Raw genomic sequence first — 21,191 nt, forward strand, 5'->3', positions numbered from 1 at the left:
GCTGTTTTTTTGTGTTGAATAAATGCTATATGGTAATTTATGGACCTAATAGGTATCTAGAGCCATTTGCACATAACAAAATATGTATTTTATCAAAGTACATCCAGTTTTTTTCCTTTAATATTTTTTTTGGGGGGGCTCCCCAAGAGAGTGGGGCCCTAAGCTATAGTTTGTTTAGCTTATATGTAAATCCAGCGCTGCTCAGAAGTATATGTGGGTAATGAAATAACAACAAAGGTTGGAGCACATATTGAAAAGCATACCACCTCATCCTCCTTTGGCGATCGCTTGTAGCCAAGTCAGTGGCGTAGTGTGGGGGGTGCAGGGGGGGCCGGCCGCACCGGGCACAACATCTAGGGGTTAGGGTTAGGGGGCGCAAATCCATGGGTTAGGGGACGCAAATCCATGGGTTAGGGGGCACAAATTACTTGCCTTGCCCCGGGTGCTGACAACCCACGCTACGCCACTGAGCCAAGTAAGATTGTCTTCCATAAACACAGTCTTAACAGTGAGTCCATAAGTGACTGTGGAGGCCAATTCTGGATCCACACATCCTTGCACAGTGGGGACATAGGTTTCCAGGCGGGAGTTGATCACGGTGAGGGTTTGCTAAGCATGCCTTCCTCTTAGCGCATTTCTCCTGGGTTTGAGCATCCTAAAAGCCCATGACACCTTTGGTAAAGGCCATGGTACCTTTTTCGCTCCCGCATCTGGTTTGCTCCTAAAGTGATGGCCTGCCTTTATTGATTTGCTCCTGGGCGGGGAGGAGGGGGGAAGGCTGCTTGAAAGGAGACCAAGTCTCCACTTACCAACTTCAAATGGCAGGAAAAGGAATTGTTACTGTTAACAGATTTTATGGGTTTTGGAATATGCAGAATACAGTGGTACCTCTGGTTGCGAACGGGATCCGTTCCAGAGCCCCATTCTCATCCTGAAGTGAACGCAACCCGTGACGAAGCCCGGAAGTAATGCGCTCCGTTACTTCCTGGTCACTGCGGAGCGTAACCTGAAAATTTTCAACCTGAAACATACCTTGGGTTACAGACACTTCAAGTTGTGCGATTTCGGGTTGCGCACCGTGCTGAACCCAGAAGTACCAGAACGGTTATTTACGGGTTTCGGAACTTGCGCATGCACAGAAGCACCAAATTGCACTTTGCGCATGTACAGAAGCACCAAATCACGACCTGCGCGTGCACAGATGTGCGGGTCACAGGTTGCGAACGCTGCGGGTTGCGAACGTGCCTCCCGCACGGATCACGTTCGCAACCCGAGCGTCCACTGTATGCCCTTCTCTGCCTGTCTCTCTGTTTTCTAGCAAAAGTTAGAGGAAACGAAATTATTTATAAGGAGTTGGGATGTGGTAGGGAGAATAAAATGGTGCACAAGTTGCAGACAATTCAAACTTTGGTTCACCTAAAAAGGAGGGGTGAAAAGCAGCGGCGGAGGAAGCTGCTCGGGCGCCAGGGGCAGCGTGCCCAGGGGCAGGGCGAGCTGCCCATAGGGGCGGGGCGCACCGCCCTGGAGTCTGTCTGCCCTACAGCTGGGGGGGGGGGAGGCAGCCCCAAGCCACTGTGTCTCTCCCAGGAGAGACTTGTGGCTCGGGCGCGCTGCAGGCCCCGCGCTGAGTGCCGCCCAGCATCAGTGATGACACCCAGGGTGAACCACACCCACTGCACCCCCCTTCCTCTGCCCCTGGTGAAAAGGCATCTATTTGGACTATCAGCAAGTGCAAAATGATATAGTCTCAGAACTAGGGACAGTTTTCTTCCCTACACTTATAAATACAATTCAGTGTAACTAACCTAGCTGTGTCCACACCATACATTTAAAGCACATTCTCCCCCCCTCCCCCCGGAACTGTAGTTTGTTAAGGGTGCTGGGAGTTGGAGTTCTGTGTGGGTAAACTGTAGTTCCCAATATTGTGGGTGTGTGCTGTAAATGTGTGGTGCGTACACAGGGATCAATAGGTTGTACAGTATATCCTAGTTTTCTTCCTTTTCATGAGGTAATTGTTCTCGTTGACTTGTTGATAACAGTTAGGTCTATAATGTAGTCATTTTTTGTTATGATTGATGGCGATTCTGAGAGCGAGCATCATTTTCCTGTGAGCTTTTCACAGGGAAGGGCTGTGGCTCACAGGTAGGGCACATATTTGGCACATGGAAGATGCGAACTAAATTGGGGAGGAAAGTTCTGTGTTATCTTAGAGGGCTGTTCTTGTGCTTTGTCAGTGTGCAGTGGCTGAAGCAATCCAGTCAGATGGGGCAAGGTGGAAATAATAATAATAATAATTAATAATATAAATAAAAAATGTTGGAGGGTATGCATGCTGGGTTTCTGCAAGCCCCTGGGTAACTGGCTAATTGGTTTATGGTAGGAAATGTGGCTATTATTAAGGGGGATGAGGTCATTGATTCAGTTCGCCTTTGTTATCTAGCTGAGGCTAGCTCCAATTCAATATGGCGGCCTGCTTAATAAACAGCAATACTGTGGGTACTGAAAGGCTGGAAGGTTCTAGCCAGCTGAGCTTCTGACTGACTGGGAACCTCTGGTTCGGCTGCTATGCTGCTTCTTCCAAGTTTGTTTGTTTATTTCTTTTGGGGCCAAGGGCCAGCTTTCCAACAAGATCTTGACTGTTTTATTCCGTTTGACATTTAAAAATTGGAGCTTCTGATAGCATGTGCTGTTGCGTTAGTGCTATTGTCCATATGGTTTTATGGTTGTTATTGATGATAATGTTTTAAACAACCGTTTGCTTATTTTTGTTTATTTGTTGTTGCGGTTGCAGTTTTTGGGAGGAATTCAATGTATGGAATCTCACTGATTGTTCAGTCGGAGCAGCCATTTTGGTTTGCCGGATGGAACAATCCTCTCTTTCTCTCTCTTCCCCCCAAGTACTGTGCTGGGGGTTCTCTCCAATTGCCCTGAGGATTCACTGTGAACCACCCTGAGACCTGTTGGTATAGGGCTGTATACGAATTTAATGCATAATAATGGACCTTGGGCCACTGAGTGCATCTTTTCAACAGGAAATGGAATGTGCAGCATCCATTGCTTAGAACTGGCCATTGGTGGAGACACAGCACTAGACTAGACAGACCATTAATATGTCCCATGACTAGATAGACCATTAATATGTCCCATGTTTTGTAGTCTTATATACACCTCGGGTTACATATGCTTCAGGTTACAGGCGCTTCAGGTTACAGACTCCGTTAACCCAGAAATAGTACCTTGGGGTAAGAACTCTGCTTCAGGATGAGAACAGAAATCGTGCTCTGGTGGCGCTGCAGCAGCAGGAGGCCCCATTAGCTAAAGTGGTCCTTCAGGTTAAGAACAGTTTCAGTTTAAGAATAGACCTCTAGAACGAATGAAGTACTTAACCCGAGGTACCACTATGTACAGTATATTTATTTCTTTGTTTGGCAGAGAGGAAAATAAAAGCACAGTCATGGCTGTCATAACAGCGTTTCATAACACCTGACTTGATAAAACAGCTGTGCTTCCACTAGCTCCACCCTGACCCAATATCCTTCTCAGTTATGACTCATTGTAGTTTCATATGCAGTTACATAGCAACAGAAACTGCTGCCAAGAGAGCAGAGTAGGGAGTAGCAGAGGATGAAAAAGCCCAGCAAACATTATCTTCTGCAGCTGCCTGTGCAGGCAACCGCTCATCCTTCACTTACTAGTCTCCCCCATGATTTGGTGAGGCCTTAGCTAAAGCTGCCTGCCCAATGCCAATTGTATGTGCATGCGTGCCTTCTAAAAAGCCAACTTTGGTTACTGGGCTCCTCTACGCAACCTGTTTCACAGTGGCGTAGCGTGGGGGGGTGCAGGGGGGCCCGGCCGCAACATCTGGGGGTTAGAATTAGGGGGCGCAAATCCACGGGTTAGGGGGTGCAAATTACTTGCCTTGCCCTGGGTGCTGACAACCCACGCTACGCCACTGCTGTTTCATGAGCATCCTGTTTTGCTTTCACAAAGTTTACACAGTGGACTAAGTCTACTCTTTATTGAGCATTCATTCTGACTCATTTGTGGGGATAGATATTGTCACATGCCACCCAATTCCTGAGCGGTGCAAGATTTCAGGGGTTCCAGAAGCTTACCCAGGGTTCTTGTTTCCTTTTGGAAATGAGGCACTGCAGAGACTGTGGTGTCTTCATGATATATGGTTTATTTACACATATACCGGTATACAACTTGAACCGAAGGCTGTGGTCTAAACCACTGAGCCTAGGGCTTGCCGATCAGAAGGTCGGCGGTTTGAATGCCCGCGATAGGGTGAGTTCCCGTTGCTCGGTCCCTGCTCCTGCCAACCTAGCAGTTCGAAAGCATGTCAAAGTGCAAGTACAGTGGTACCTTGGGTTAAGTACTTAATTCGTTCTGGAGGTCTGTTCTTAACCTGAAACTGTTCTCAACCTGAAGCACCACTTTACCTAATGGGGCCTTCTGCTGCTGCTGCGCCGCTGGAGCACGATTTCTGTTCTCATCCTTAAGCAAAGTTCTTAACCTCAAGCACTATTTCTGGGTTAGCGGAGTCTGTAACCCGAAGCGTATGTAACCTGAAGCGTATGTAACCTGAGGTACCACTGTAGATAAAGAGGTACCACTCCAGCGGGAAGGTAAACAGTGTTTCCGTGCGCTGCTCTGGTTCGCCAGAAGCGGCTTAGTCATGCTGGCCACATGACCCGGAAGCTGTATGTCGGCTCCCTCAGCCAATAAAGCAAGATGAACGCCGCAACCTCAGAGTTGTCCACGACTGGACCTAATGGTTAGAGGTGCCTTTACTTTTACTACCTGAACCTATGATGGAACTGTCCGCAGCATGAACGCCCCAAAAGGGTCTTCTTTCTCCCATAGCTGCAGCTTTGGATTCAAACAGAAATCAAACATTTTGCTCTCTGTCCCCCCCCCCCCCCAGCATTTCCTGTCTACTCTCTACTCTGGATAGTATCATTTGCCATGAGCTCCCCTTACCTCATCAGGAAGCTAGCCTGACTTAATAGTTTAACACTTGCTGGATCCAGGGGTTTAGGAAGCTAGCCTGTCCCAATTAGCTTTTAACACTCACTGCATCCAGGATTTAGAGGGGTCTGGCACCCAGGTTAACACTCCAAACTCATAACAATATTCATTTGCATCAGCCACTAGCCTTTGCAGTTTGAATACTTTGAGTTGGAGTAACATGTTCTGCCAGAAGCACTTCCCTCTTCTTCCTGCCCTATCCAATGCCTTTATTTCTACCGAAACTATTTATAGTTTTAATTTGAAGTAGAAAAGAACTGTACTTCTGTATTTTGTCAGACCGTCCTTGTGGATGGTAGGGCATTCTGCCTTATGTATAACTCTTGTGCCATAAACATTGAGACAGCAGTTTCCCATACTGGTTGTGTACCTAGGGGACTTTTGAAGCACATAAATCTTCAAGAAACCTGTGGATTGTAGCTTACAAAGAGTGCTAGGACTTGTAGGTCTGTGAACTAAGTTTGCAGACTAATTGAGGGAGTGGATATGCTTTGAAATCAGTCTGGTTGTGTACACATCCAAAGTCGGAGAATACAGTACAGTGAAACTTTTATTACGGTCCTTCCCTGAACCTACGCTAACACTCTAAAACTGCCCTGCACAGACATTTTACGGTCTATCAACTGCTACACAGACCAGGTGGTAGGGCAGCGGTTCTCAACCTGTGGGTCCCCAGATGCTGTTGGACTACAACTCCCATCATCCGTGACCACTGGTCATGCTGGCTAGGAATGATGGGAGTTGTAGTCCAACAGCATCTGGGGACCCACAGGTTGAGAAACACTGGGGTAGGGTCTGACGCAGGCTAAGGTTTCTCTGTCCATCTGCACCACGGGGAACGGATCCACTATCATATCTATTCTTCTTGCAGCGTCTTTTTATAACGTCCTGATCTCATGGGTCACAGACGATTCCGGCAGCACTATTGCTTCATCTCAACTCTCAGAAGCCCCAGCAGGTGCATCAGAAAACCATCTGCAGCTATTTTACTTGGACATAAATCAAGCAAAGGTAAGGCCTGCTACATTCCCTGTGTTGGACATCTTCATATGACAAGCAGAGAGCCAGTGTGGTGTAGTGGTTAAGAGCAGTAGTCTCGTAATCTGGGGAACCGGGTTTGCGTCTCTGCTCCTCCACATGCAGCTGCTGGGTGACCTTGGGCTAGTCACACTTCTCTGAAGTCTCTCAGCCCCACTCACCTCACAGAGTGTTTGTTGTGGGGGAGGAAGGGAAAGGAGAATGTTAGCCGCTTTGAGACTCCTGAAGGGGAGTGAAAGGCGGGATATCAAATCCAAACTCTTCTCTTATGAATATGAATTATGAATTAAAGAAATGCAGAAGAAGTGATAGAATGGTGGATCATCAGAAGTGCTGATGGAAGTCCAAAAATAGATTGTATAAGATGTGACGTTTTGTGGTATGTATTATAATTAATATGTTAAAATTAATTTTAAAATATTTTTTTTAAAAATGATATAAGGAAAGTCTGCCGGGTCAGGCCTGTGACTTGTCAAGAACCAGTATCCTGGTTCTTGCAAACAGATGCCTGGGGGGAAACAAGCGAGCCAGAATCCAAGCACTCTGCTCTCCTGCAGGTTCCAGCCACTGGTATTTAGAAGCATTACTGCCTCTAGTCATAGTCACTGATGGCCTTATTCTCCATGAATTTGCCCGATCCTATGCACGCCATTTGAAAATGAAAGGACACCATACAACTGTTTCAAAATCTACTTTTAATTTTTGTGTAAATTTCTTATTTAGAAGAAATATAAAAGTACTGTACAGTAGAGCTACAAAAATAGGCAATATGATTTTTCAATTAAGTTAGGTTAAGACTACCATCATTTTCAAGCGTTCACATCCTGTAACGTCCATATTTGCATATCTTACCTTGATATCTGCTGTTGCATTATAAAACTAGGAAAAAAAAGCCCAATTTCCCTGTAATATAAGGCCCAAAAATGATGAGGACAAAAGACAAAGCAAAAAACCCATATATCCATACCAATGCCCAATCATATAATTAACCGTTAATAACTTATTCCTTTTAAGACACACAGAGAGTACAGCCACACAGATTAAAAACTTCCTTATGTGAGAGAACATTTTATCCTGATCTAATGAATATGCTTGGTTGAAAAGATGCAGTATACCTTTTCCTTGTCAACCTAAAAAAATTAAAAAAAGATTACTGCACCAGAGTGGATTTTACTTTTTTTGTTTATTCACTTACTATTTTCATTATTTTAAAAAAGATTTGGCATGCTTTACACTTGTACCATTTCAAAGTGGTACCACTTTGTAAGTAAAAATTAAATAAATATAAATATGTAAAATAAATATTTTTGGTAAAAGAATACTACAAATATGACATTGGAGAGCACATCAGTGGGAATTATTAATGCTTTCTGCACATGCCCTGTGCATCACTGTTTTAGGGACACTGAAAAGGGAAACTGCATCCTTCGAGATGGGAAGCAGATGCCTCTCTCTCTTTATAGCTTCCCAAGAGACTGAGTTTCTAAAAATTTTAAACCGCCACCTCTGTTTTCTCTGGCTAAACAAATTAAGATTTACAAATAAAATTAAGGAGCGTTTCTAGCTGTGTCAACTGTTGCATCTAAACCACACTATTAAGCTAGTCACATTCTTGGAAAGAAACTGGAAATGACATCTGAACGGATTTCTCTAAAGGAATTAGGGATTTCCAGCACTATAGCCAAAGCCAAACCTTGGTCCAGAAGGTTTCTGGATTTGTAATACCGTAGCATGCCAATCCTTCTGTATTTGTCAGCTATTAGTATTTGGGCTGATGCTTCCAGTTGGGAGATTTCAAGGATATAATTTTATGTCTACACAAAACTATTTTAAAACTAGTATTTGGAGGGCTAGCCTCTTCGCTGAACCACTGCATTCGTTTTGCTGAATCTGCCGCTTCCCATTAAAAATCAGGGTCCCTGGTTGCTTCAAGTGCACAACATGGCAGTGGAACAAAAGTGGCTGGAAATGGTGTGCTACACTTAAAAGGCTCCTTCCTGAGATCCATAAGGGGCTTGGCAATGTTACGGTTTCAGTCTGTCTTTTTACTGTTCTGTGCAGTAAAGTGGCTTGAATGCCGGTATGTAAAGAGCAAACAGTGTAGGCATAATGTTGTTTGTGCCAAGCTGAGCTGTTTTAGATCCTCCCTTTCACTTTTCCTCTTGGGAATTTCCTTTCGACTGCTCCCGACTTCTGTAGGATAAAGCTTTCTGCAAGTTACTGCATCTTCTTTGGATTCCTACCCGCAGCCCCTTTTTCCTGAGTCAGAGCAGGCAGAGAGTTCAAGGCACGTTTGATAAGTCCGGGACTCTCAAAGAGGATTTTCAACTCTCTGACGATCCCTCGAGTCACCCTGCTAAGGACAGGCCTGTTTCACAGCCCTGTTTGTGCAAAGAACAAAGAGTCTCCGGCTCTCAAACACCACTTGCAAAAAGAACGTGGCTACTTGAGTCCTGCATATAATAAGGCTGGAACAGTCTTTCCTGGCGGCAGATTTGCATAGCATGGTAGGTGTGCAGGAGGAGGTGAGGGAACCGCAAGGTGAAGTAACGTACAAAGTCATCTGGGACGGAACCAAGGGTTTCCTGCACCTCGGGCGGAAGTTCTCTATAGTGGTGTTTCTGGAAGGAAAAGAAGGCAGAATCACTAGGTATGCAATTCTTCAGAGGGGTTGGAGAGGCATCACTCCAGGCACCCTCGAGGCTGGAGCCACAGGGCCAGGCCTGTGTCAGGTTTTCAACATCGCAATGTATCACCAGCCAAACACTGCAATCTGGCGATACACCCTGATGTTGGGAACAAGCTGCACTGGCCCCAGACCGATGAGGTGGAAGGAATAGGCTGCCTCAAACCAGGCTCCTCGCAGGGACGGTGCAGCTTGTTCCCAGCTGAGTGAGCTCTGATGTCCTTCTGGCTTGAGGCATCGGGGCTCACGAGATCAGGTTAATGAACTCCCTACCCTGGGCTTTTAGAAGAAGAGGAGTTTGGATTTGATATCCCGCTTTATCACTACCCGAAGGAGTCTCAAAGCGGCTAACGTTCTCCTTTACCTTCCTCCCCCACAACAAACACTCTGTGAGGTGAGTGGGGCTGAGAGACTTCAAAGAACCCAGCAGCTGCATGTGGAGGAGACTGGTTCACCAGATTACAAGTCTGCTCTCAACCCCCTGGGCTTCTTTAAACTGCTCCGCTGAGGACTGTGTGGGTGCCTCAGCAGAGCAGTTTGAAGAAGCCTAGGGAGTAACGTATCGCAGGTGAAACTGATGCTGCTCCTAGCAGCCCTGGTAGCAGAGGGACTTGGAAGCGGCATTGGTTTCATCTGCGATAAGGAGGGAGTGACCTGGGGACAGAAGCAGTGGAGACACTGTGGCAGCCCCTTTCCTTCACTGAACTCCAGCCCAATGCCTTCAGCTAGCCGCAGTCTCTCCTCCACATGAGTGTGCCCACCATGCTGCTTTGCAAGGCTGCGATCGTTCGGTCCAACCCCGGCCTTGCAGAGCTGCCAGGGCAGTGTGAATGTGCCCTGCAGCAGTGGTGTTGGAGATGAGGGCTGGGCAATGTTAGGCTTTCAAGATCACAGTTTGGCAATAATCCACGGGGTGAAACTGTGTTGGCTCTCACTGCAGGAGCTGGAGCGCTTTTGCCCCGGCCTGCTGCTCAGCTGGGTGGAGAAAAGGCTCCTGCCCGCTAGCTGAGTGAGCTCCAATGTCCCTGCTGCTTGAGCAGCTGGGATATTAGGGCTCCGTGTGTTTGACTGCCTTCACCTTTGCCCGTGCTGTCTCTTTCCTCCCAGGGGGAATAAATACACCTGGAAGGAAAAGATGCAGCCCACCTTCCCAGGCGAAGACCGCAAGGCGCAGGGTGCAAAGTTACCCTGTCCGTGCCTGGCAGAGCCCACAGCAAATCCCTGTGCCAAGACAAGCATGTGCTGGCCTGCCTCAGGAGGGGAAGTCGAACGGAGCCCGCATTGTTGGGGGGTTCCGTAAAACTGTTTAGCTGAGGCCAGGGCATGCTCCTCAGCCAAGCAGTTTAAAGAAGCGTAGGGACTCAAGAGGTGGCAGTTTCACTTGCGATACACAGCTGAGTGAAGCCATCATTGTAGTCGGCCCCTCATACTCATCCTGGGCAATCGCCCAGGCCCCAACATTTTCAAGGAAGGGGCCCTGTGGTGGGCAGAACCTGGCCAGTGTGGTAGTGTGGTTAACACGCTCTACCCCGCTGGGGGGGGAGTGCATTCCTCACGACGCTCTGCGAGCCTCTCAGCCACCCTTCAGCTGGAGGGCACCATGAGAAGGACGCAAGAGCTCACAGGCACCGGTGAGCCCTGCAGAGCTGGCCTTGCAGGGTGTTGGGTGGGCAGGTGGTCCAGTGGGAGGTGGTCACTCCAATGGCACAGCGTGCCACCAGCCAACAAGGGCTTCACCTCAGGCACCAAACCTCCTTGGTGCATGAGGAGGCCAAGCCCCATGACACCATGACCCAGCTCCTCCAACCCGAAAAACATGCTTTCAATGGTATTTATGCAGTTGGCTTCTCAGAATTCACGTACCTTGTTTCTCATTGCCCGCAGGAGATCTCTTACTGAGCCGCCTTTATAGGATCGGAATCTTCGAAGATCTGCAAGAAGTAAAACTGGAATAATTAAAAACTCAAGCCAAGCTGCCCATTTCTTTCCTCTTGGTAGCCGGGTACCACAAAAGAAAATAAAGAAACAAGTGGTTTTTCTTTTGCTTTTTACTCTATAGTGGAAGAATGATCAGTAAGAGTGACGTACCTACGGGACTGCCTCTCCTGGTATGCCCCGCGGAGGACCTTAAGGTCCACAAATGACAACACTTTGGAGGTCCCAAGCCGCAAGGTGGTTAGTTCAGTCTCAACTAGGGCCAGGGCCTTTTCAGTACTGGCCCCGACTTGGTGGAATGCTCTCTCACAAGAGACTAGGGCCCTGCAGGACTTGACATCTTTCCGCAGGGCCTGCAAGACAGAACTGTTCTGCCTGGCCTTTGGTTTGGACTCAGTCTGACCCTCATGTTTCCCTCTGCTTATGGTTGTGATCTATGAGCTACTTTTAAAAAATGAGGCTGCATTTTAACCTGTATTTTAAATTGGGTTTTTTTTTCTATTATGATTTTGCTGTAATTTTACTGGTGTTAGCCGCCCTGAGCCCAGCTCTGGCAGGGGCGGGCAGGGTATTATTACTAATAATAAATTTTAAGTCTTAAGCAGCCCCAACAAGTTCTATATGAAGGTCACAAAATGAAGTCTCACCTGTCTGCAGAGGGACTGTGATGTGCTCCCGCCAGTCCATGTTCACCACTGCTCTGCCTCCTTTCTCTAGCTCCTTTACTATTGGACCATCCAGGGATTCTTTTTCTATTCGATCACTCACATCCTAAAATCGACAAGACACATTTATGGCCTGTTGAGACTCGGTTCCAGAATTATGTCCCCCCCCCCCCCCCGGCAGAGGTTCCCGTTTTGACATTTTCTGGAAGAGACTCCCTCTATCTGAAACCCTAGAGAGCTGCTGCCCGTGTGGCCTAGATGGGCAAATGGCCTGACTTGATATAAGGCAGATTCCTATGTTGAGTAAAAGGTTCCAGTAAATGGCAGAAGTCTAGTTCTCCAGCAGCCCCAAGATTAGTGACTGCAGCTCCCTCAGCACAATTATCACTCCAAAGCAGCCTCAGGCCCAAATGCAGTATAGTATAGGGTTCTGAAATGTAGTATTTCAGTGTATATAATCCAGTGCAGATTTAAGCTTGCAAAATTAAATAGCAGACCAAAGGGTTGCGACTCACCTGGAAAAACTGGAGTTGCTTTTCCAAACTCCAGAAAAATGGATGCTTTAGTACACAGTTAGCCGAAGGACGCTTCTGAGCATCTGTACTTATCATTTGCTCTATCAAGTCACGAGCAACTATGTCCTCTGTTGAAAAAAAGAGAAAGAAATATGTATACAGAATAGTCTGTGCAACTTTGTGAAGTTCCACGAGCAAAGTTCAGTTTCTATTTGAACTCTGAGTCTCCTTCTCTATCTATCTAACAACTCTTGAATGCCACGGTTGTATTTTCTCTAGGTATAAATATACATTTATTTTGGAAACAACAGAAGTGCACAGCTTCAGAATAATGGAAAACTTCCGTTTGCTTACCATGCTTCTCTAGATTGAGGAAGTCTAGGCTGTAGGCACCCAGCAAAATGTTGGCTTGCCGCTGCAGGGATTTGCCAAATGGATGGTTGCCTTCAGAGATCACGTAGTAGAAGACACATCCAGCTGAAAAAATATCCACTGTGTGTGTCTGGAAAGAGAAGCATTTTAAAAGAGAGACTGAAATGTAACAGCAAATGAAAGTATGCAAGTTATTGGCAGCAACATAAGGAACTTTCTTGCACCTTTGGATGAGACCTACAGGTATACAACTTTTAATTATAATAACTCGGAGCTCAAGGACCTAACACCCATGTCTCACTCATTGTATACTAGTCAGATAACTCTGCCAAATCTGCTGTGGGTTGTTGTTTTTTATAAAAAATAATTCATTCCAGTACGGAAGTCTCTAAACCTCAAGCTTAGTTTAAAAGATGCAGGGGAGACATGACAGGCGATGTGGCTTCTCCAGGAGGAAGCAGCAGCTGAGATACATTCCAGACATCGTGATATTGATCAACATATCGCAGTATTTAGCTGCTGATATATCACCATGTTGAAAACCAGATATGGCCCAGGCTCAAGTCCTAAGAAGAAGTGCGGCCAACTCACCGGGTTCTCTTTGCAGTCCTCACTCAGTATCTCTGGAGCAATCCAGCCTTCAGTGCCTGGGACCCCGGACCGACGGCTGAAACTGTGCCTGCCGACTGCAAGCTTCTTGCAGAGGCCAAAGTCGGAAATCATGGCCTTGACCTTTCCGTGGGCATTCGGCATGGAGATGAGGATATTGTGCGGCTTCAGGTCTCTGTGCACTAATGTAAAGAAAGTGGAAGCAGAGAGAGATTCTAAATAGTAAAAAGAGCCATTGTATTGCTAAAATACATTTTTTCTCAATTCAACAGGCTTATGTTACATGCTTACTCCATTAGCACAGATCTTTCCCAGTTTTCCTTTAAATTTGGGTGGGCTGGAGGGGCATTACTACTTTACTGTGCACCAGAGGGAAACTCAGGTTCCTTACCTGCACTTTCAGATGCTGACCCCAGACCTTCTCATGTGCTTCTAGCTAAGTATGTGATATCACAATAGGACATAGTAAGGACAGGTAAAAAGGTAAAGGACCTCTGGATGGTTTAGTCCAGTCAAAGGCAACTATGGGGTTGAGGCGCTTATCTCACTTTCAGGCCGAGGGAGCCGGTGTTCGTCCACAGACAGCTTTCCAGGTCATGTGGCCAACACGACCAAACCGCTTCTGGCGCAACAGAACACCGTGACGGAAACCAGAGTGCATGGAAACACCATTTACCTTCCCGCCGCAGCGGTACCTATCTACTCACTTTCGAACTGCTAGGTTGGCAGGAGTTGGGATAGAGAAAAGGGAGCTCACCCTGTCGCGGGGATTCGAACTGCTGACCTGATCCGGCAAGCCCAAGAGGCTCAGTGGTTTAGACCACAGTGCCACCCGCGCTCCCTATCAAATCTGTTCTTGCCTTCCAAAACTTTTAAGGCTTCACTGGGGACCACACACTCTCTACACTGGGGTGAGTTGTCATATTTCCAAACCCTATTATAACTGAGCCCCTAACTAAAGCCTACGCTACAAAGGGGCAATGTGCACCGACGGCCTTATATCTAGCAATAATAATACCATTGCTCCTTCCCAGCTCTAAGTATCCTTATTTTCTCTGAGAGAGAAAAATTTGAGCCACTGCAGTGGTTGGATATTAAAATAAAACGGTTTCTTACCAATATTGAGAGAATGGAGATATGCAAGACCAGACATCGTCTGTTGCAAGAGGGTGATCGGCTGCAAACCATGCTGACTGAAGTCCTTCTGTTCCACATACTAGAATTGCATATAAACAAAGTCAAAATGAGTTTAAGGCCGCAGTCCTATGCATACTTCCTTGGGAGCAAGCCTCATTCAGCACGGTGGAACTTGCTTCTAGTGAACATGCAGAAGATTTAGCTGCACAGCACTCTGCACTCTGTGTATGATCTTGTATGCTTAAATTAGTGCTAATGGGAGAGAATTAGAATAGAAGCAGTCTATTCGCCTCTAGAAAATTTCCTGGGTGTGATTCACTGGCATATTATGCACTGGAAATGTAGGATAGAAAAAAAGCTATTCAGATGCAAAGCTCTCACCCCATCACACAATCAAGCTTGAAAAAGATACAGTAAGCTTGCAACTTATGCACATTTAACGTGCACTTGGCAATACGCTTGGGCATCCAGGAAAAGACTGAAAACCCCACCACCATTGAACTCAACATGTTCTGACTATGCAATTTTGGCTTTAGGCTGGATCCCTGGACTGTACCCCCCAAGTAAGTTGTGGCCTTACTGTAACTTAAAATGGAAACTTCTCTTCTTTCGAACTGCCAAGCCCTCCCAGTTTTAGCTGCAGGTGCATGTATAATCAATAGTTTACCTCTTGTAAAGTCGCGGCACAGAGCTCAAGGGCTATGTATTGGAACTGACGGTCCTTTTCCGTGCAGAAATAGCGGATCACATTTGGATGTTCATCAGATTCCCGTAACAGCTGCACCTCCCGGTCAGCGAAGCTGAAGCATTCGGGGAGAATTCTCTTCACGGCAACATCTCGATTGTCAAATGTCCCCCTGTAGATACAGCAGAGAAACTCCTTAGCATTTAACTGTGTTACTCAGCTAGGATCTTGCCTTGCTACCATGCTTCCAATTGTATTGAAGGAATTTTATTCTGGGTTGGAAAGAGAAAGGTTTTGGTCTGTATGGATAAACATGTGAGTAAGCTTCCTCACTTGTGTGGCCATCACAAAGATGGCAGTTATGCTGCAAGGGGTGCCATACTTTTTCCTACACAAGAGACACAAATAAGCAAGAGAAGCAACTACTCAAAGAGTGGCAGAGAAAATTAGCCAAAAATTGGAAATCGCAAGAAATACCAATAATAGAAGATTGGCAGATGAAGATGTTGGATTTTTTGGAGTTGGCCAACCTGACTGGAAGAATCCGCGACCAGAAGGAAGAGGAGACACAAGAGGATTGGAAGAAATTTAAAGAATATTTAGCTAAATATTGTGATATAAGATAATTAGAAAATTCTCGGAAGTAACAAATAGGCTTAGGGGCAGAGTAAGTGGTAGTAAATATTAAGGATTAGAATATTAATAAAAGAGATGAAGATAGTAAATGAAAGGAGTGAATATTATTAGAAACATGCATTTGGAGAACTGCTCTACAGGGGTTATAATGAAATTCAGTTAGAGGGGATTTGAGGAAGTCAGTTATCAATGTAACGAGAATTAGAGATTCACAGTAAGAATTTTGTGCGTGTTTTTCTTTTCTTTTTCTTTTCTTGTTGTGTGTTTTGTAATGTTTTCCTTTTTTCCCTCTCTATAAATGATAAATGTGGAAACCAATAAAAAAAAAATTGGGGGAAAAGAGAATGGCAGAGAAAAAAGTGCCATGGGTGGCATCCAATGCCTGTGCAATAAAATTTCTAGCTTCTCTGCTCCTCCAGCCTTTCTGCGCACTTTCATTATCTGCTTCAGTGGAATCCACCAACCAGAGGAAGTTTTTGGGATGCCTGCAGAGGGAAGGAGAAGCCCTGTTGTGCAAGTGGACGGGCCTCTCACACTACAGTCAATCCCACTCCGTACTTCGAAGGATAAGCTGGAAAGTGTTAATGTAGTATGGAATAAATATGGTGACAGAGACCATGCAAACTTTTAACTCTGAAGGCCATGAAATTAGTTTTCGGTGCTGGAAACAGATGGAAAGAAACAGAGCCATTCAAAGTAGCACTAAGCGGCTCTGTTTAATCAAATGATCTGAACTGTTCTCCCCAGACACAAGCTGAGCCAATTGGGGTGCTAGCATGAGCCCATCATGCTAGCAAGAGTCCATGTGTGAGCTTCCGCTAGCAGGGCTTGTTAGTTCAATCCTGCCCAATGTGAACATTTGACACAGACATCAGCAAGTGCACAAGTAACAATATAGGCATGCATGTTTAAAGAAAATGCAATAAGAAGAAGAGTTTGGATTTGATATCCCGCTTTATCACTACCCTAAGAAGTCTCAAAGCAGCTAACAATCTCTTTTTCCCTTCCTCCCCCACAACAAACACTCTGTGAAGTGAGTGAGGCCGAGAGACTTCAGAGAAGTGTGACTAGCCCAAGGTCACCCAGCAGCTGCATGTGGAGGAGCGGAGACGTGAACCCGGTTCATCAGAGTCCACTGCTCTTAATCACTACACCACACTGGCTCTCTAGATAGAGCTGCTTCTTCCAAAACACACTCAGGAAAAGAACCACAGACACTGGCTTAATAAGCACTCCTCGGGTGCTTCCAGGCAACCTGTTTATTGAGCATCCATGTCCCGATTTGTTTGCACAAAGCTGGTGGGAAGGTTATGCAACATCAACAGTTTACCGGGCATTCATTTCAATTGGCTTGTGGGGAGGTCATGCGACTTTGCGTCAAGAAGAAATTGTTATACTACACTTGCCAGTGCATTTGCCTTACTGCAAAGAGTCGTCTTTTTTACTTTTACTTTTTTTTAAAAAAAGCTAGCTTTGCAAGAACACCAAGTCTACTCTAATGGTGCAACAACCTGAATTTGTCAGAATGCAATCAAATCCCTCCCACAGTATAGCAATAGTCTGGAAGAAGCCTTTGCCTCTGGTGTACAGCATTCATATCTGGTGCTTTACCTGTAAACAATGGTTCCCTCAGCTCCATGTCCAAGCACATCCTTCGGGTTGAATGAAATCTTTCCAACTGCTATAGTGGCCATGTTTTCATCTGGAGAAGGGCGGAGAGGAAAGGGGGGGAATGAACATACCCATGGCACCTTTTAGGCACATATTCTCACGTGGCACTTAAAGGCTCACCATGAAAGGAAGGGAAGACATTTAGGGTACTTGAAGGACTTAACGGGTCCTTAAGGAGGGACACAGGTGGCGCTGTGAGTTAAACCACTGAGCCTAGGACTTGCCGATCAGAAGGTCGGCGGTTCGAATCCCCACGACGGGGTGAGCTCCCGTTGCTCGGTCCCTGCTCCTGCCAACCTAGCAGTTGGAAAGCACGTCAGAGTGCAAGTAGATAAATAGGTACCACTCTGATGGGAAGGTAAACAGCGTTTCCATGCGCTGCTCTGGTTCACCAGACTAAGTGGCTTAGCCATGCTGGCCACATGACCCAAAAGCTGTATGTTGGCTCCCTCAGCCAATAAAGCGAGATGAGTGATGCAACCCCAGAGTCAGCCATGACTGGACCTAATGGTCAGGGATCCCTTTACCTTTACCTTTAAGGACTTAACTGGTTTCTTTTAAAACAAAGAAGTATTCAGATTTAGCAACACCAGTTGCAATAATAGAATTGTCGAAGTGACCCCAATCTAGTCCAGTCCCCTGTTAATGCAGGAATCTTTCATTCAATGTGGGGCTCAAACCTACAACCCTGGGATTAAGAATATCACAGTCTACCAACTGAGCTATCTGGCCTCATTTATGTTGTATACTAAGCTGTGTAATCAGTCTGTAGGGGTAACAGCAAAGACCAACAATTGCATTGCCATAACAATGTTCTTATCCTGCACCCAACCTTCACCTGACAGGAGTTGCTACTGCATATGTTGACGGGAGGATGAGCAATTCTTGCATCTTTCTCCTTGACATTCTGCTGAAATCTCTAATGCCAACTGACGGTACCACCTGTGTACCAGTCTCCGCAATGGAGGCACATGGAGAAAGGTGCTCAGTGTCTGTCCCATAACTGCGGAGCTCTCTTCCAGCTGGTTGCTTGCCAAAAACTAAACCGGGAATATGCTGTCTGTCCTAGCTTTTGGGCATTGGGATACAATACAAGGATTGTCTAGAAAAGTTCCCAAGACTGACACTGTGATTAGGTAGTCCTCGGTGTCATACAAGGTGAACTGAACCAACTTCATTGAAGGAATAAAAAGGTAAAGGGTCCAGTCGTGGCCGACTCTGGGGTTGCGGCGCTCATCTCGCTTTATTGGCCCAGGGAGCCGGCGTACAGCTTCCGGGTCATGTGGCCAGCATGACTAACCCACTTCTGGCAAACCAGAGCAGTGCACGGAAACGCCGTTTACCTTCCCACTGGAGCAGTACCTATTTATCTACTTGCATTGGCGTGCTTTTGAACTGCTAGGTTGGCAGGAGCTGGGACCGAGCAATGGGAGCTCACCCCATCACAGGGATTCGAACTGCTGACCTTCTGATTGGCAAGTCCTAGGCTCTGTGGTTTAACCCACAGCGCCACCCACGTCCCATTGAAGGAATAGATGTATGCTAATTCATGTATGTCCAAAAGATTCATTAAAAATAATAATCTCTATGCCTGATCCTGAAATAGGCTGGGGACAGAGGGCTGTTAACATCTCTCCATCCAGGCTTGCTCAAACCTTGGTAGAAGTGTGGTCTTACATTCTTAGGCTGTGTATACCCTCCCCACTTAGTCTGGATCCAAACTGCTGGTTCGGGTATTGGTGCACTTGCAACATTAGCCACAATCAATATCTATCCTATGGTTGATTATGAAATACTGTGTCTTGATCCATTTTTCCTATCTGAATGGGGGCGGGGCGGAGAACAACCTAGCTGCATTTTAAGCTGGCAATGTGTACACAGCCTGAATCTACAAGAAAAGGTTAAGTCTGGTTTTTATCACCTTCTTCTTGCTCCGTGGAAAGGCAGCTCCCGACATCAGAAGCGGAGACGTTGGAATAGGCTGAGTGATTGGATGCTTTTGGAGACATGTTTGGTGAGCTGGTGGCCGAGCTCTCTGGCCTGACGCAGGAGCCATCCAGGAATTCTGCCTCGGGGGGCAAGTCAATGGGAGGATTGAAAGGCTGCTGCTGCAACAGCTGTATCTTCTCCTCCAGCTGTTTCTGGAATTGCTGATGTTGTCGCTGTTGCTGATTATGCACACTCTTAAGGTGGGGTGGGGGGAGGAATATGGAGGGAAATTAAACTTTATTTTGTGAATCTCCAACTGCTGCTTTTCTTGCATTTAATGTTTACCCTATTTTTCGCTCCATAAGACGCACTTTTTTCCTCCTCTGTGTGCCTTATGGAGTGAATGCCTACAGATGGCGGCGGGATCCCGCTGCAGTCGCAAGCATAGGATCCATGGCTCCCCTTCCTTCCCTCCTCCGTGGCTTGCTTTGAAGCAGCAAAGCAGGAGAGGAGTCGCTTACACTGGTGTAAGCGGCTCCTGTCCAGCTTTGCTGCTTTAAAGCGAGCCACGGAGGAGGGATGGACGGACGGACTCTCCTTCCCTCCCTCCTTCCCAGCTCAGCTCGCTTTAAAGCTGAGCTGCTTACACGAGAGGAGGCTGCTGGGGTTCCTGTGTCGGGTCCGTTCGGGGCCGTGCTGCCTCCCCGCTCGTCGCTCCTTGAGCGCGCACGCTAAAGAAACATACAGCTCCTGTCCCTCTCCCTCTGATAACCTGTAGTTTATTAAATAATTTAGTACAACATTTGATTCAGAATATTTCCCCCCCTGTTTTCCTCCTCTAAAAACTAGGTGCGTCTTATGATCAGATGCATCTTACGGAGTGAAAAATACGGTACTTGTTTTGTGGCTTTAGGTTGTATCCAATTGTATCCCTCCATTCATGGTAGGGTTTTTAATCAAGCAGAGGTTTCCGTGAACAGAATTTCTGCTGATTCCTCCATCTCTGTGCAGCCCCCCCCCCCACACTTCCCCTAATCTCCAGAGAATTGGGTGCGCCCTTTGGAACAGTGTGGAAGGCTGCAGGAGAAAGGAGAATTTGCAAAAATCACCCCATCCCCTCTTACAGGGCAAGGAGCTTCCCATGAGCAGAGGGGCACTCTGGATACAACTCACGGTTAGCTTCAACATTAACAGCTTTAATTTTCACAGCTTCCCACCATGGAACGCTGGTTTCATACAGTGTCAACAAACAGGAAATTCATAGTGCAATTAATTTAAAATGCATTTCCCAATAATGATAAAAATGCACATTATAATTGTTTTACTTTGAGATAAAAACATGCACTTTTGTGGGAAGCAGCTGACATGGAGCTTCAAGCAATTTCCCAACCCCACACTTAAATGTAGCTATTTATCTTTGTCCCTCCAAATAGCGTGGGGTATTCCCAAACAATCAACTCGGTTTTCTAACGTTTCGGTTTTTGAATGCCCCAAACCCAAAAGTAAATGCTTCCATTTTCGAACGCGCCTCGGAAGACGAACAGCTTCTGCTGAGGTTTCCCCCCCAATTTTCTCTATTGAATTTGCAGACCGCCCTTTGTGCCTCGGTTTCCGAACATTTCGGAAGTCGAATGGTCTTCTGGAACGGATTACTTTCAAAAACCGAAGTACCACTGTGTTTGATACAGAACAAAGATATCCCTGATTTAACTAAGGACCAGTTCTTGGAGTGCAGACTTTTAAGAAAGCTGTTTATAAAATTAATATATAAATGTGCATTACTCTCTTGTACCCCATGGGTTATTTTAAAGATTATGTTGCTAGTTGCCGTCAGGACTTATTGAGGTCATGTTTGGGAGGGCATAAATCTCTGTTTAATAAAAAACAACCTCAAAATGTCCATGCTCTTGCTGTTAGTCTGCACCAACAACGCCGGCCCTTCTTATTGATTCACAAGACTAGCATGCTGCAAACTGGCCAATTACCATTGGATACGTGATGACAAAGGCTATCCAGCCAACAAGCAGGAAAGTGCTCAGGATGACGGTAGCCGTGTTCTTGAGTATGGAGTCGACGGGAGCCTCTGGTCGAGGTGGAGTCTGGCCGGGGGTCTCTCCAGAATTCTCCGAAATGGGAGGAGGCAAGTCCTTGCTGGAACTGCCACCCATATTGATTGCCTGAGAGAACCAAAGACGGCATTAGTTCAAGGGGCTTCCATGGAAGGAACAACCTCGATTAGGGCTGCCCAGCTGCTTACGAAAAGGGCACTTGTCAAGAAG

General features: G+C 46.3%; 1 protein-coding gene and 1 long non-coding RNA gene across 2 annotated transcripts in view; both read right to left on the reverse strand.

Annotated features, from left to right (window-relative positions):
- LOC310839343 overlaps positions 1 to 21,191 on the reverse strand; it is a 292,189-nt gene that overhangs the window by 24,137 nt on the left and 246,861 nt on the right. The gene's annotated exons all lie outside the window — the stretch shown is intronic.
- ERN1 (endoplasmic reticulum to nucleus signaling 1) overlaps positions 6,753 to 21,191 on the reverse strand; it is a 65,315-nt gene continuing 50,876 nt past the window's right edge. Inside the window, exons 12-22 of the mRNA XM_083727453.1 lie at positions 20,898 to 21,089; positions 18,905 to 19,166; positions 16,924 to 17,014; positions 14,659 to 14,848; positions 13,971 to 14,070; positions 12,837 to 13,036; positions 12,228 to 12,375; positions 11,874 to 12,001; positions 11,341 to 11,464; positions 10,622 to 10,689; positions 6,753 to 8,693 (exon numbers count right to left, since the gene is read on the reverse strand). Coding sequence (XP_083583579.1) covers positions 8,487 to 8,693; positions 10,622 to 10,689; positions 11,341 to 11,464; positions 11,874 to 12,001; positions 12,228 to 12,375; positions 12,837 to 13,036; positions 13,971 to 14,070; positions 14,659 to 14,848; positions 16,924 to 17,014; positions 18,905 to 19,166; positions 20,898 to 21,089 — 1,710 coding nt within the window. The 3' untranslated portion in view covers positions 6,753 to 8,486. The remainder of the gene's footprint in view (positions 8,694 to 10,621; positions 10,690 to 11,340; positions 11,465 to 11,873; positions 12,002 to 12,227; positions 12,376 to 12,836; positions 13,037 to 13,970; positions 14,071 to 14,658; positions 14,849 to 16,923; positions 17,015 to 18,904; positions 19,167 to 20,897; positions 21,090 to 21,191) is intronic.

Source organism: Podarcis gaigeae (genome assembly GCF_964106915.1).
Source record: "Podarcis gaigeae genome assembly, chromosome: 2".
NCBI classification, from domain to species: domain Eukaryota; kingdom Metazoa; phylum Chordata; class Lepidosauria; order Squamata; family Lacertidae; genus Podarcis; species Podarcis gaigeae.